Source organism: Taudactylus pleione, unplaced genomic scaffold (assembly GCF_031769625.1).
Source record: "Taudactylus pleione unplaced genomic scaffold, aTauple2 ptg000040l, whole genome shotgun sequence".
NCBI classification, from domain to species: domain Eukaryota; kingdom Metazoa; phylum Chordata; class Amphibia; order Anura; family Myobatrachidae; genus Taudactylus; species Taudactylus pleione.
The window spans coordinates 22,432,745-22,448,734 of NW_028284442.1; the positions used below are offsets into that span (position 1 = coordinate 22,432,745).

General features: G+C 41.8%; 1 protein-coding gene across 1 annotated transcript in view; it reads left to right on the forward strand.

The window, feature by feature from the left end:
- Nucleotides 1-15,990, forward strand: part of CUX1 (cut like homeobox 1) — a 362,119-nt gene that overhangs the window by 260,806 nt on the left and 85,323 nt on the right. The window contains exons 9-12 of the mRNA XM_088454694.1: nucleotides 4,618-4,666; nucleotides 7,672-7,776; nucleotides 10,887-11,078; nucleotides 15,744-15,802. Coding sequence (XP_088310820.1) covers nucleotides 4,618-4,666; nucleotides 7,672-7,776; nucleotides 10,887-11,078; nucleotides 15,744-15,802 — 405 coding nt within the window. The remainder of the gene's footprint in view (nucleotides 1-4,617; nucleotides 4,667-7,671; nucleotides 7,777-10,886; nucleotides 11,079-15,743; nucleotides 15,803-15,990) is intronic.

Below are 15,990 nucleotides of genomic sequence, written 5' to 3' on the forward strand. Positions count from 1 at the left end.
TGTACCCAACCTTATTGAGCCATTTCTCATTTATACAATGTATCCATTTGCAGCTGCAAATAAGAGCAGAACTGAAGTTTAGGAGTTCTTACCACTGATCTACACAAAAATACAATGTCATATCAATTATAAATCATATTACTTAATTACAAATAAAAATAACACAACTTACATAACTATGCCTCTCTTGAAGATACACTGAATTAAACTTTGGCACAATTAGTTGTCTTCAGAGGTCACAATGTATTGAAATCCACCTGATATATTTAAATTGTTATAGTTTGTAGCAAAGTAAATACACCCATCTGTAAAAGGTTCCTCATTGGTAAAGGAGCTGCATAATAAAGATCCCCCCCAAAAAATTAAGGGTAAATGAAAATAAAAAAATGTAAACAACTTTTAATACACCCTGGTGCACCGTCAGATTCATCATAAAGAATTGTAGAGAATATTGCACAGTGTTTGTGAAAGGGCACTCCTTAGCGAGGTCACCAAGCGGCATATGGCAATTTAACAGAGTAGAGGGGAGATTACTAAGTGGAGGAGTATTATATGGTTTGTTAAAACCAAGATTGCACTTTTTGGCCTCAGTACTATGTGTGACTTGCTATGTAGGGTCAGAATTTTAACAATGTGTGTGATCACAATAACACCATCCTTACCCAGGATCATAAGGAGGCATGGATGCATATCTGATTCACAGGCTGGACAGCTTATCAAAAATAGTGGGGAAAGGTGGATGGATCAAGATAGTTAAACCTTAGAGGAAAACCTGCTGCAGTCTGTTGTGCACCATGTATACCAGGAGCAGAATGACCCATTGCAAATGCCACATTCGAGAGGAATTAATTAGAGATATCAGTGTTCTGGAGTTATTAACAGAGCAAGAGGCTTGTATGGGATCAATGGCTGAAGGGAATGCTGATCTTTGGATTGCCATATCGGAGATTCTTAAGGAGCCTCCAGGTAAGTTGGCTATAAAAACACATGAATATATTGCCCAAAGCAGGCTATTATTATGTAGTGTAGGACCACCCGAGCAGAGATGTCTTGACATGGTTGGTGGCTTATCATATGTTTGCAAATGTGTGTAACTGAGTGCATTTTATTATTATATATGATGCAAGTCTCTCTTGCAGCACCAGCCATTGCAGAGTGCTGGGGGAACTTCTGTTTTCCTGATGGAGCTTGAGCAATAATGTAAAGAAAAACTACAATGTCTGAATGTGCAAAGCTAAATGGACACCTGTAATTGTACGTAGAAGTGCTTCTATCAAATATTAAAAGGAGGACTAAAATACACGGGAACATAGTTGTGTAGTGGCTAATATTGCTGCCTCATAGCGCTTGGATCACAGGTTTAATTCCAACTAGCATCTGTTGGGAGTTTGTATGTATTACCTCCCAGTGCTCTGGTTTCTATACAGGTAGGTGAATTGGCTTCTGATAAAAATAGGAAACAGAGTTGTATGCAGTTCCCTGTCCATTGCAGGGGACTGCGCATGCGATACCACCATTTCAGGATGGGGAAGAGGCAGCGACGTAGACTATTAGCCAAAACCGATAGTCATGTTTTTGTCCGATGCTGCGTCTTTGGAAGCAGCATTCGGAACTGCGATGCTGACAGCAGCTTTTTTATATGGCGCTTTAACCGGCATTAGCATGTTATAGCATCGCTGCTGCATCCAAAGATGAGGCAGTGGTGCTAATAGTGTACAACTCTGAATTTTGCCCTTAGGGCCTGATTCAGAGATGGGCGTAATGCCGATATTTTCGTAGGCTGAGTGATTGTTTGCTATTGCACATGTGCGAACTGCACACACGCAGCGATTGCATTCCGATTACTCTTGTACATAGGAATCACTCAAAAAGTCAATGACAGGTGGTCAGCGTTTTGGGAGGGGGGCAGGGTTAGAGAAATGCAGGCGTGTTTTAACGTCTAAATACCGTTTCATGGGTGTGTATAAATTAGTCATTGTGATCGCCCTCGCACCATGGCAGGAGAGCTGCAGTATTTGCAACTAGTCAGACTTGATGACTTAAATGCTTACATGCTGCTTTACTGGCCGATGTCCGTCTTTGTTACGGATGTTTATCCTGTTGCGCATCCCTATGCTCGGCTCAGCTTTAGAAGGCATTAGTATATTTTAGCAACTGATATTCGTAAGAGAGTGCAGTTGCGAATGCATTAGCATACATCATTGAATCAGTCCCTAAGTCTGCAAACTCCAGTGGTGAACATCCAAGATTGCTGCCTCACACACTGCAGCAAAGTACATCATAGCTCCCAAAATGTGGAAGTGGAGAGCGGATCTCTGCATGCGTGAAAAGGGTATGGGGCGAAACAGCCCCTTTTTTCATCAGGCAGGGTGCAAGTCCAGTGCTCCTCGAGCTGCTGGGCTGTTCCTAGTCGGTCTGTAATGCAGTGTTTCCCAACTCCAGTCCTCAGGAACCTCTAACAGTGCATGTTTTACAGATGATCTCTGTATCACAAGTGAAAGCATTAGCTCCACCTGTGCAGTATGTCTTTTTCAGTATGAGTACGTCTGTGCACCAACTAGGAGATCTGGAAAGTAGTTGGGAAGCACTGCTCTAATGGATAGATGCACATGGCACCTATCCACTCTCCCCCCACCTCCTGGAAGACGGGACGGACAGTGCTGGAAAAATCAAGACTGTCCCGACAAGATCAGGACAGTATTTTGAGACTGGCACTATAAATTATTGTGTATATTATTTATTTTAAAAATCATTAAAGCTTTTTTTTTTTTTGTATAGCATAAAGCGTATTTTAAATTCCTGAATAGATACAATTTTCTCTTGTGTGCATATACAGAATGCACATCCACAAGTTAGGCCTTCTGTTTGTTTCATTTTAAAATTAAATATATTTTTATTTAGCAATATGTGTCTGTTTATTCCCAAACATACAAACTAAGCGGTAAATATTGTGTTACATTTAATTGTTTAAATTTGTGTAACATTTGGCTTATTTATGTGGGTTGTTTAAACACTTATTTATAATGTTTCTTTTTCTGCCTGGAAGGAGAGCTCTGTGTTTTGTTCTTTTTTTAGTTTGTTTTTTTTAAATTCTGGAAGCAATAATATCGGTAACATAGAAGCCAATTAAAACCCAATTATTTTGGGCACTAGGAGGCTGATGCAGATGCTGTCCATGGCCAGAAAGCAAATGGACACACATACACGATTGCAAGCCTTATGACCGGAGAGGCGAAACAGGGGTGTGAGGGAGCGTTTTAGCACATACATAGTTCAGTAAGAGCCTGGTAATGCAAATGCCAAACAAGTAATTATGCACATATGTGTCTGTTTGGAGGGGTTTCCTATGCACCTGCTGTAGGGCAGTTGCTAATACATGTTTTTGTGATGATGACTGATCGCAAACTAAAGTATGCACAAATGTTGCCCATGCAGATCCTGTCTCATTGCGAGATGTGTGCGGCTCTGCATTTGTGTGGAAATATGCTGGAAGTTCTGCATCAGCCCAGAAATGCTTCGTTATGAGAACTACAGCTAGGAGATAACAGTTTGCATTACTGTGCTATGAGACAAGTCAGGCAGCATTTTCCCTGTATACTAAATAATAAATAGCCTTTTCAACCCTTGACCATGCTTGCTCCAGGGGAGTCCCAAATTTCTTAGGGTTCTCCCAGACTCCCAAGAGAGAGCCATCTCCCACATGCCGTCCGCTTCCCGAAGGGTTTGATCATGTGTATCGCCTCATATTCTCCTGGAGGGGGCTTTTTAATAGTAGTCAAGGATGCCCTTCAATGACGACATGATTTGTCCAGATGCAAAGCTGTATCATTTAGCTGGATTTGTGCTCAACTCTATATGAAGCCCTTAGGCCCTTCCAATGTATATTTATTAGTCCTAGACCTTGGCGCCTTTTCCAAATGAATCCTGGTACTGCTATTACCAGAAATTCTCATAGACTTAAGGTGCCCACACACATACCGACTTGCTCCCAATCAGCTGATGTACACGATTTCCCCTGAACTCTCCCGTGGTAGTCGCGGTCACGATTTGGAGTTAAAAATGTCCAATCTGACTTAAGATCTATCGTGCAGCCTATGCATTGTATCCCAGATTGGCTAATCTGCCCTACAGCACGGCAGATCTGAAGATGCGAGTTACGACGAGCGGGGACGAGTATCGGCACGGTGATCATGAGTAGAAACTCACTATTTGGCCATTTTTTACATGATCTGTCATCACGATTCGTCGAAATCGGCCAAATTGGATGAAAAGTCGGTATGTGTGTGGGCACCTTTACAGCTCCATTGAATGTTCTACTGGCAGCAGTCTCTGGCTGATGTGCTGTAATCGTTTCATTGTCCGATGATAATGAACCTGGGTCTCATCTCTGTATATGGTTATGAGCTCAATCAATGTATACATTTGAATGCAATCTATCAATTCCCTAGCAACCTATGACGACATGGTGATAGACTGCCCTCACAGATATCTGTCTAATCCTACAATATTGTTGCCGACCCCCTTTCGCGGGTAAAAGCTACATTTTAACTGCTAAAATTGTATCTGTTACATTGTATTTGCCATCCATCTTTATTCATATTTTCTCTCATGTCACAGGGCAGATGAGATTGAGATGATTATGACTGACCTTGAAAGAGCCAACCAGGTAAATTTCCAGAGCCTTTCGACAGCATGTGATTGATGTCACAGTGGTTGAGAATACTTATTTTAACCAAAACTTCGAAGACAAAATGCCTGCGAGACTATACGCACCAGAAAAAGTGCTTCTGTAGCTAGGAGCTTGCTTACAGTAGTCTACTCAGCCTTTTATGTGTGTTTCCTTCTTTTGAATAACTTCCAAATAAAAAAAAAAAACAACTTCAGTGAGCTTAGAAAAAGGAATTCTGTCCATTCTGTAATAATGACAGAGAGGAAGCAGGCAGTACTGAAATTTCATTATATGATGATCACAGCGTTAAAAGCCCTCTAATGCACACCATAATAACATGCTGAGAAATTGGTGCTGGACTATATACTAGACTGGAGTTACTTGCCTCTGCTTTGGCACACACGCGCTTGCTTTTGTCCAAGAAGGATTTGTAGTTCTAAGATCTTTTGGCAGGCTAGCCCTGTACATGATGCTTTGATTAAGTATATATTTTTGGAGTGAAAGATCCTGTTGAAAAGAGCTAGGATTGTGCATTGGTTGAATTACTTTCTGTGCATCGCAGCCATGACGTAGTTAATGAACATGTACTTGCTCAGATGTGCGCTTTGCAGGCTTTTATCTCCTTGTAACCGGGTCAACATAAAAAACTGCTTGTGTCCGACCAGGCGGCGTAATGAGGAGGGGCATCCCCTGGTTACATGTTATAAAATAATCAGTCTTCATTCAGTGGTTATTGTTGCTGAGCGTACTTTTTGTAATGCTCATTATTTCTAGGCAGTCCTCTTCCATATTCCACAGTGCCTACTCTTTTCTAAAGCTGGGTAGATACTAGACGAAATGTTGCTCCGATGCTGCGGATCGGACGACATATCGGGCACATCGTCTAGTTTGTAACCTCTATGACGCTGATGATCCGCGCTCCCAGTGACATCCTCAATCGGCCCTGCATGCAGATCCGAGGGCTGATATCGTACCAGCAGTGACGGAGCGTTGTCTGGGTCATGCTACTTTCGGTTTGGCAAGTGTGTATGTACTTGCCGATGCCAGCACCCCTGCCGGGTCCAGTCACTAACGAGGTCGTACTCACTATACATAGTCTAGTGTGTACCAGTTTTAACACTTAGTGAATTCTAGAATTGAGGCAATACTATTGCACAGTGCACCGGTTGCTACCACACAGCTACTTTGTGGGCTGTGTCCATGTTCCTTGATGTACAGCCAGCAGGAATCTGTGACATCACTGAAGACAATCCATTACAGCATGCGTACCTAGCACTTGCTTACTGATTGTATAAAATATACATAAGCACACAAGTGTATGTTTGATTACGTTTATAAGACATAATAGGAATTAATTATTCCATCAGTTGTAGAACAAAGTGTTTTGCCAGCTAAGGCACAGAGGCACCCATCACCATAGGCCTCCATGCATAATACACAGCACAATAACATGGTAATCTGATGTCCTAAAATTATGCAAACAAGGTGAAATAAAGGATTCTGCTATCAGATGACCAGGTGCAGACTTCACAATGCAGACACAGGATGTTCTCAGGTAGGAACAAAGATAGCTGCACTCAGTGCAGGTTTACACCCCTCAGCTTAGTTGCACCCAAGACAGCTGCCTATATTGCCTAACCCAGTGGTTTTCAAACTCTGGGCCCGATCCAGACCCGTTCACTAAGCCGCGGACTCACGCTATGGCCGATAGTCGCCCGTCTGTGCATGTGGCAAAATAGGCATGCACGAACCAGTCATTGCGATCGGGAATTGTGTGCTCGTAGTACACAGACTGGACGCTACTTTGAGTGACAGAGAGCGCCGTTTGTGGGTGGTAACGGAAGGTGCTTGTGAACGGGAGAGTGGTGCTGCGAACGCAGGCGTGTCTGGACATCAAAACTGAGTTTTATGGGTGCGCATAATTAGCATGGAAGCGTCATTGTACACGTCACTTGGTTGTATTTCAGCCTGCAGTGATCGCAGTGCTGCGGCGGGGTAGGGTCTACATCAAGTGCTGGGTGCTGCTCCGATGGCTCTCGATGGTTCTGATTGATCATACACTTCCTGGACATGACGTGTGTTAAGAAAGAAAGGTGGGCGTCTTTATACCGTCGTGCGTTCACTCTGCCGTCGCTCTCTAAGACATAGAGGCCGTTCTTACACCAGACAGTGTGATCTTGGAATTTGCATACCCGGCCCCTTTTGGCTGCGAGAGAGCGCAGCTTAGCGTTCGGGTCTGAATTGCTCACTCTGTCCTCAGGTCCCCACAGAGGTCATGTTTTGCAGGTCACCCAGCAGGTCCACAGGTGTATTCATTACTCACTGACGCTTTTGAAAAGATCCACAGATGGAGCTAATTATTTCACCTGTGATTTTGTGAGGAGACCTGGAAAACATGCACTGTTTGGGGTCCTGATGACAGAGTTTGAGAACCTGTGGCTTAACCTTCTGGGGAGCTCTACCCCTATTTCTTTCTAAGCAAGTGTGGCTACTTTACCCAATGACACAACACTTCTATTGTCAGATCCTGGAATCCCAATCTGATTACTAAAATACAACCCTAGCAGATTAAAAGGATGGCACTGTGTCTCGCCCTACGAGTCGTTCCCACAAGTAATTCTGAAATGAAACGGTTCTCGGCGTGAGCATAGAATTAAATTGAATAAAAAAGATTCCATTTCTCCTCATATTTATTCAGCCTGATAAATTCAGTGGGCTGCAGCATTAACAGCAGCAGGGGATTCCTTGCTTCTAGCGTTAAATTACTGTCATAATCGCTCAATTATTTCTTCCTTGTACTGTTTAAAATAAAAATCCATCACTTTCCATGTTTTTTTTCTTTTCCCTCCTCCCCCACCCCCCAACATTTATTAGGTTGAGTGTTTAGGAAAATCAATTATAGTCAGCCGGGCATGAATTGATGAATGTTCCCAGATTAATTGTCAGTTGTTAAAATGAATGTATTTCTCTCTTCACCTTTTTTCTCTCTCTTCTCCCTTCAGAGAGCAGAGGTGACGCAGAGAGAGGCAGAGGCCTTAAAGGAGCAGCTCTCATCGGTTAACAAATCTCTCCATCATGCCTCGCAGACGCAGAAGCCGCCTGACGCGGTGAGAAACGCACTTACTGATCATGCTTACACACCTCTGATCGCCAGTGCCGTGTGATCAATGACGTTACCTGCCCAATAGTCAACTAAATTGGGTGCTAGCAAATGTAAAGTCATTATTCAGTTCTGTAGAATGATTTATTTTCATTTATTTGTGTACCTCCACCATATAGTGCAGAGTTGTACAGACACCATGTAATCATGTACATCAGTCCTTTCATCTGTGGAGCTTACAATCTAAAACACACACACACACACACACACACACAGGCAAGGGAAATTATAATTTGCTTTCTATTTTTAGAACACCGACACTTTGACGGTTGGTATCCTAACCCTCCCAATACCCCTCTCCTTACACTAACCTCCCCCTCCCCGCACCCTAAACCAAACCCTCCCCCTAGTACCTAACGCTAACCCTTCACCCAACTCTGCTACTTACCGTTGGGATTCAGGCGGTCGGTAGCCTGCGCCAGAATTCTGACAGGGTGTTGGCCTTCCAGTGCCGGCATGATGACCGCCGGACTGCCCTCTACCGGCATTTTAACCACTTCCCATATTGTCAGCTCAACCAAAATAAATAAATATATATATATATATATATGTATGTAAGTATGTATGTGTATGTATGTATTCACTCGGACTCATTAGTTTCTTTTGAAGTGTTAGCTGCATTACCATGTATATTGGTTCAGTCCACAAGAGGTCTACCACCACTATAGTATAAGCTAGATAGCTTCAGAAGTGTAAAGCAGATCAACGTATTACGTTGCTTGTCTGTGGTGGTCTGTGAGGATAGCCTTCATGATAGACTGATGAGGCTCCCCCAGTAACCTTGATTAGTTACATACATGTACTTACATAGGAGTGTTTCTGTAAGTACACTTTCCTTCCTTCATAATATTTTTAGGAATGGGGAAAAGAGAGGGTGGAGAGAGAGAACCTGGAGAGAGAAAGTACCAACCAATCGGCTCCTAACTGTCAGTTTTCAAATACACCCTGTAATAATATGACAGTTAAGGTGCATACACACTAGACTATGTGCTGTATGAACGATATTGATTTCCCTTGAGCTTTCTGTAGTGCAGGACAAACTATATTGGTGTATACACTGAAAGATATCTTTTAGTGAAGTCATCCTGCCACATCTCTGAACAGGCAATTCTTGATGGGATGGTCAGATTGGCCTGCATGTACGCACGACAAAAGACATCATTATCGCCAGTGGCGGCTCCAAGGGTGGGGCTGCAGCACAGTACAAAATTCAAATAGGGGAGCCACACCAACTGCCAGTGAGTCCCGGCCATCTGTGTTTGGCAGTTAATGAAATGACAGTTGGTGTGGCTCCTCTATTTGAAATTTGCCCCACCCCTGGAGCCGCCACTGATTATAGCCCAGCGGGAGTGCGCCTCGTTGGTCGTTCACCGCATACACACTGAACGATATATCATTGAACTATATCATTGTCGTTCATAAAAATCGTCCCCTGTGTATGCACCTTCAGAAGCTGATTGGTTGGTACTTTTATCTCTATCCAAGCTTTGATAAATCTCCCCATTAATATCTCTCCACTTTATCTCTTTCATGTTTTGATAAATATCCCCCATCATTAAAGGAAAACTGCATTATTGTGTTTTTGTTGCCTTTATGGTAAAATGTGCAACTATAACCCCTATCCATACTTTCCTACTCTACAGGGACGTCTAGCAGATAAATGTAAGGGTGGGGCAGGTCACCCTCCCATATCTCACCCACTTATTACTGCAATGCGTGGGACAGTGGATGTGATAATGCCATTCTTGGTGAATCTGGTCATCGTGGCCCTGCCCTTCTCTGTACAATCTTATTAATATATATACTTATTAGTATATAGTATTTATTATGCCCTTCCCACTTACCCTTCCTACAGTATGTTTTTGATGACCACACAGATACCACACCATGATGGCAATTATCTTCTGGCCAAATATTGGTTGTTCAGAACAATCATTTTGCTGGCAATACACGGTACAAAACCTGACAAAATTATCTCATGTGATCTGCACATTTGTCATCCGTACCAGATATTCATATTTAGAAGTCTGAGAACTTTTACATGTAATGATACAAGACGGCTTTTCAGAAAGTTTTATAATATGAAAGATGATTTAAAGAGCAGAACACAATCTATGCAGTTGTTAGAAGCAGCTCTGATTTCACCTTTTACTTTTTAATATAAGTTAATCACTTATCTGCGAGACGGTTCTAATTTACAGCTAAGCAGATTTCAGTGTTATTGGATCGGTGACCCATGAATGATGACTTTCCAGTTCATTACCATATGGCAGGCACCCGGTTTGCCAAGACCTATTCCTTTAAGATTTGTGTTACTTTTTTATGAATAACACACTTTCCACCCTGTAAAAAAGTTTTATATTGGAAATAATTTGCAGACAATACAGTTCACATGATTTCGTGGAAGCAACATACTGTAGAGATCATGGGAGATTTTCAAATGTATGTTGAAATTCCATAAACACCTTTCTAATCTTGGTCCCAATGTACAGTAATACTTGGAAAGCACTTAACCACATTGCTGAAGTGCAATAGTAAAAATCATGCAACTAATCCATTTATATAATCGGAGCTAGAATGGAAGTATTCACTTACAAGTGCATAGTCTAGACTAGAACGGTGGGTTTTGTAAGATTTTAATCATTAGATGAAAAACAAAATTAGTTTTACATTGTTGAGATATTTCATTTAGAGCTTACTTCTTGATCCTTTATGTATTTAGAGCATTTCCTATATGAACAATATTACAGGTTCGTATTGGGTTTATCAAGTGATTATATTGTTATAATTTCCACTTCTAAATGATTTGAATGGAATATATAGCTAATGCTGGATTTTCTTTAATAAAACAAGTAGTAATATACAGTATTTATGTTAGATTTGTTTGTTTTGTTGTTTTTTATACGTTGGAAGCGTTGTATTTTTTGGCCAAAATGATTTGGTGTCTGGATATACCCTTATATACAGCATGTTTATTGTGAGCCTTGAGCTTATTTTGCACCAAAAATGTAATTTAATATAATGTGCGAACCTTCCTGTATATATGTCTTCATACAGGAGCAGACGGCAGAAGGGATGATGGCACACTCCAGCATGGAAGTTGAACTTACTGCAAAGGAGCGAGAAATTGCCCAGCTAGTGGAGGACGTACAGAGGTTACAGGCCAGTCTAACGAAGCTCCGTGAAAACTCAGCCACTCAAATCTCTCAGCTTGAGCAGCAGCTAAACACCAAGAACAGCACTCTTAAAGTAGGTGCCATCGCATTGTAGTAAATCATTTACCTCACCGGCGTAGTAACACCTTGGGGCTTATGTAATAGGTTGCGAGCTGCAGCCGCTGCGGGAGCTCCTGCAAGAGTTGTCCCCTATTTTTAAAGCGGCAATCGTAACGCTGCTCTGCATACAGTTGTATCCAAGGAAGAGGGCCAGAGGAGCTGTATTATATCCCAAATCCCTTGTTGCTATAAATACATGGTCGTATAGCATTGAAGGAAGCAAGACCTCTAAAGCAATATGTTTGGCAAAAGTTGCAGGAGGGCACATGGGTGACCTGTTTCACTCTGACACCTGATCACATAAGTGGTTTCTATAAATAAACAAAAAAAGTAAAAAAAAATTAAAATGATAAAATTCTAATATGAAATTGTAAGATTACAAGTCATCTAGGCCCGTTCAGTTAATGTTTAGAATAATTTGATATTAATCATTGGTGGACAGAGATTGTTCTCACTGGCATTCACTCCAAACCTGCAAAATAATAAATAATTTAGGAATTTCTTCTCAAGGCTGCGAATACTGCATGTAGTGTTATATATGAGATGTCACAGGCACAGGATGTGTTTGTCCCGCAGAACAATTTTAATTCAAATCCAGGAGGAGCAGAAAGATAGTCATTTGCCTAAGGTCCCAAAGAGAACTGATACCAGAACAGAGATCAATTGTTTTTGTTGCTTCTGGGGTCCGGATGACATTGATTAACTGATATTAATCACCACAGTAGAAACTTGATGCTTGTGTTGAGAGCTCTTATCAAAGTTTTCCCTACTAGTGGGACATGTAGAGGATTGGAACATTGCCCTTAACCTCTAGTGCCCTGAAAAATACATTGTTGCAGGGTAACGTGCATTTTTAGATGCATCCCAGATAATTCAAGACGTCATGAAATTGTGCTCAATGAGACGTCTCTAATAGAGCGTGTTTTCTGGATGCACGCACAAATGCAAAACCTCCTGATCGGAGTCTTTTATTCTGTACGACATGCATCGCTGGCCCCAGATTTGCATACGTCCACATCCTTTGATAGATGATGTCACCACAAATTTGTCTCGTGTTTTGAACATGAAAATAAATTGCTGCCACGACATCAGAACATGACTGCTGGAACACAAATGCCAGGGCAGCATTATATCCGTATAATGAGGATGATTATACAAGCACAGCAAAGGCAGGTTCTCCATTAGGTTTTAAGTGTAATACATACATGAATGAACACCCCGGTTCCTTGCTGACATAGAGAATGATTAGTAAATTGTATAAACTTTTCACTCTTATCGCTATCGACCAGCGTTAGGAAACCTGAGATTTCCTTGCTAGTGTAGTACTACTAGTCCCAGCATGCCCTGTTCACATGCTGCAGCTTATTATTCCACAAACTGCAGAACCACAGGTTCCTAACTGAGCTTTAGACTAAGTTTTTACATGTATAAATGCTCTCTGTTTAGGAATGTGCTTCATTATGAAAGGAAAAAAAGCGTTTATCTAATGTTAGGCGAGAAATATCACTTTGCATGTTAGAGAGTAATATGGTTGATTCTGATTGGGTACAAAGAGAGCAATTGACTTTGCACCTTTGAAACTCTATGGGGCACAGCAGGTAGGGGAAATGCAAATTCATACTTACCTACTCTGCCAGAGTGGCCGGGAGGCTCCCAAAAGCACACACCACAGTGGCGAGGGGCGGTGCGATGACGCGATTCGCGTTGAATCGTATCATCATGGCCTGCCCCCTGCTTCACAATGCCCCCCACTCCGCCCTCTAATGCCGGGTAATGTCCCCGGCCAGGCCCCCCACCCATGCCATCCTGGGTGCCAGAATGCCAGGAAGCATTCTAGAATGTACAGAGAGATTAAGATTTCAGCGAGGCTTACCCAATAAAAATAAAGCTTTCCAGCATTTGTGGGCTACATGCAAAAGCAGCCAGTATTTACCCTGCATGCAAACAAAATAAATATCGTCTAGTGTGTACCCGGCTTTAGAGTTTTTGACTCTCTACATCTTTGCATGTGAATAAGGCTGTATGCCGTCACTAGCACTATTAAAACCAAATGAACAACTTTTTGCATGGAAGTCTGTGACATTTGTTTGTTATTCTATGTGCTGTATGTCGTAGTAACACTGTATCATGCAATTATAAATCTTTCATACTAATGGGGCTGGAGATCTGCATCTACAGAGTCCCTAATCAAATGGGACAAGTTTCTGGATGGCAAACCCACTACTCCAGTGTAGTATATTTTAGTGTTTTTTAACATTAATGTAAGAGGGAATTTAGTGTTTTATCACTAACGAGCGCTGACTAGTTTTTAATTATAATTCTGGATTGGGGATGTGAGCTAATTGGACTTGCAGCAAGACATAGCATTGGTTCTAGGTGAGGTTCCATTTGCAACCTTAAAGAGCCGATTCAATTAACCTCAGGTTCCAGGCCCTGTGCTAGCACGTTAACATTCCGCACATTTGGTATGCTATTTTCCTGGAGAGCACTCCAGATTTTCTTCAGCTTGAAACAGCAAGTTGCAGATTTTGTGCATTAATTCTGCAGTGTGTGACCTAAGTACATGTAAGAGTGTGGAAATCCTGAACCCCCAAAAAGTGGCAAATAAGTAGGACAGAGTAGAAGGCTGTATGTGGCCATAAGCAAAGCATTGGAGTTAAATGGAACTTTTTTAAATGATGGAAAAATAGTATTTTGCGGGTACATTAAATTGTATCTATAGTGATTAGAAGTGTGCATATACAAGTTTGTAAGTTGTAAAAAAAATAGCAAAAAAACACTTTCATCTGCAAGTTCAGAAACCCCTTTCCCATCAATACTACACACAACATATAGGTCCCACATCATTTAACCCATATTTCTGCTATTTAAAGAAAATTACATTTCTTTGTTGGCCAGATTTTCCTGGTGATTTCTGCAGCGCTGACGCTGGACTCCGGAGAAGTAAGAATAATGTATGGGTGTTGGGTGTTGGTGTGGTCCCCCTTGGACCCCGGGGCCCGCGTTCATCACACATCCTGCACCCATTCTAGATAAGTCCATGCCCCCAATTATATAAAGTTTGAATTTGTTACAATTACTGAACCACATTGTGACTTAAGACTGCGATCCCCTTATCTTCCTACTAGTAGATGGTAAACTGCGGTACTGACAGGACTGCATTAGAGATTTATGATTTCTCAGTGGAAACCCATTTACTAAATTGGCTAAAATGTGATGACCCACTGTTTGTCTATATCCATGTTGTTGAGTTTACAAACATTGTTGTGTTTGTAAAGTAAATAATACGTTATTTATTTTGTCAATACATAAGATGTCATTCCAAGTAAACATGTCTGACCGCAACATACCTATTGTGAAGTATACTAAGTATCCTATTAGCTGCGATCCCTTGGTGGTGCTAGTAAGTACAGTTATATGCTGCACATACAGTACCCCTGACTCGCAGAATTATGTTTGCAGCTCCATAGAGCTGTGTACAAAAGTCCGGGGCAAGTTGCGGTGAGATTGCTGGCGTTTGTTGCAATAGCATCTCGCCCCCCCTCACAGCTAATAGGATTGATCCCTATATATTGGTTATTGGCAGAGTATGCAGATGTGCTGGAGTGATGGGTGTGCAGTGGATGTACAAATGGAGGTTAGTCCAGACAGCTTAATCAAGTCATTGGTTTATTAACCAGGTAGAAATAGGTAGCATAGGACACAGGGTTAAACACAGGTACAGACTGTAGATGCTGTCTCAGATAGGGTATGCTGGGCGTTGTAGTGCACCGGGTGGTATGGGCACATACACCCTGTAGAGTTATAGGAGGATACAGGATAATGGGGTCTCTGTGGGGGCCTTGTATGTCTTCCGTATAGAAGAGTAGCTAAGGGGCACGTCCAAACACATAGGACACTACAGGAGCAAAATGATCAGTTTAGCCGCACATGAGCAGTAGCGCCTGCCAGAGGTCAGACATATGGGGAGAGATCCACTGGGCAGTTACAGGGCTGTGAGCAGAGGTTGTGCAGAGCCCTCCTCTCTAACACTGGTTTCCACGTAGCATACTCTCTGTATCACATCAAATCTAGTCTGTATCTGCAAACTACATTACCTAGTACCATTTGCAACCCGATCGTAAAATATTTGACACTACCTCACATGACTAATACATCAGTGGGAAAGTCCTAAAAGACCTTGAACCAAGTACCATGTCCAACAGCCTCTATACCAGAGGTTCCCAAACGCGGTCCTCAAGGCTCCCCAACAGTTCAGGTTTTAGAGATATCTATGGTTGAGCACAGGTGGTTATAGCAAATTGACTGGGGTACTAATTAAGTCACCTGTGCTCAAACATGGAAAGCTCTAAAACCTGTTGGGGTACCCTTGCTCTATACACTTTCATCTACACTGACCCCTGAGAAATTAGTGTGGAAAATACCTTACCTGTAACATACATTATGTGCTTAGTGGCAGTGAGGTTATTTCTGAGTGAAAATGTTTATTTTAGTTTTTTATTAGATTTTAGACATACAAACTTGTATTGTGTGTTCATATTTGGGATATAGGTACATTACAGTAAAACAGGCTAAATAAACTGTTAAATTAAAACAAACTACAAATCTGTTTTTAAACATTTGCTCTAACGGTTTACAGCAACTTGAAGAAAAACTGAAAGTCCAGGCTGACTACGAAGAAATTAAAAAGGAACTCAAGTAAGTGAAATGGAAGCTGTCCCAAATACCAGAGGGGTACACACTCTTTCTGGGCATGAAGTTGGCGGTATCATAATCTGTTTTCGGGGGGCTGATATTCAGGGAGGCAATATTTTTTTTTGAAAGGTTAATGGGAAGGTTCGCGCTCAAGGTTATGTTACACAATTATAGCCTCTATCTGCTTAGCA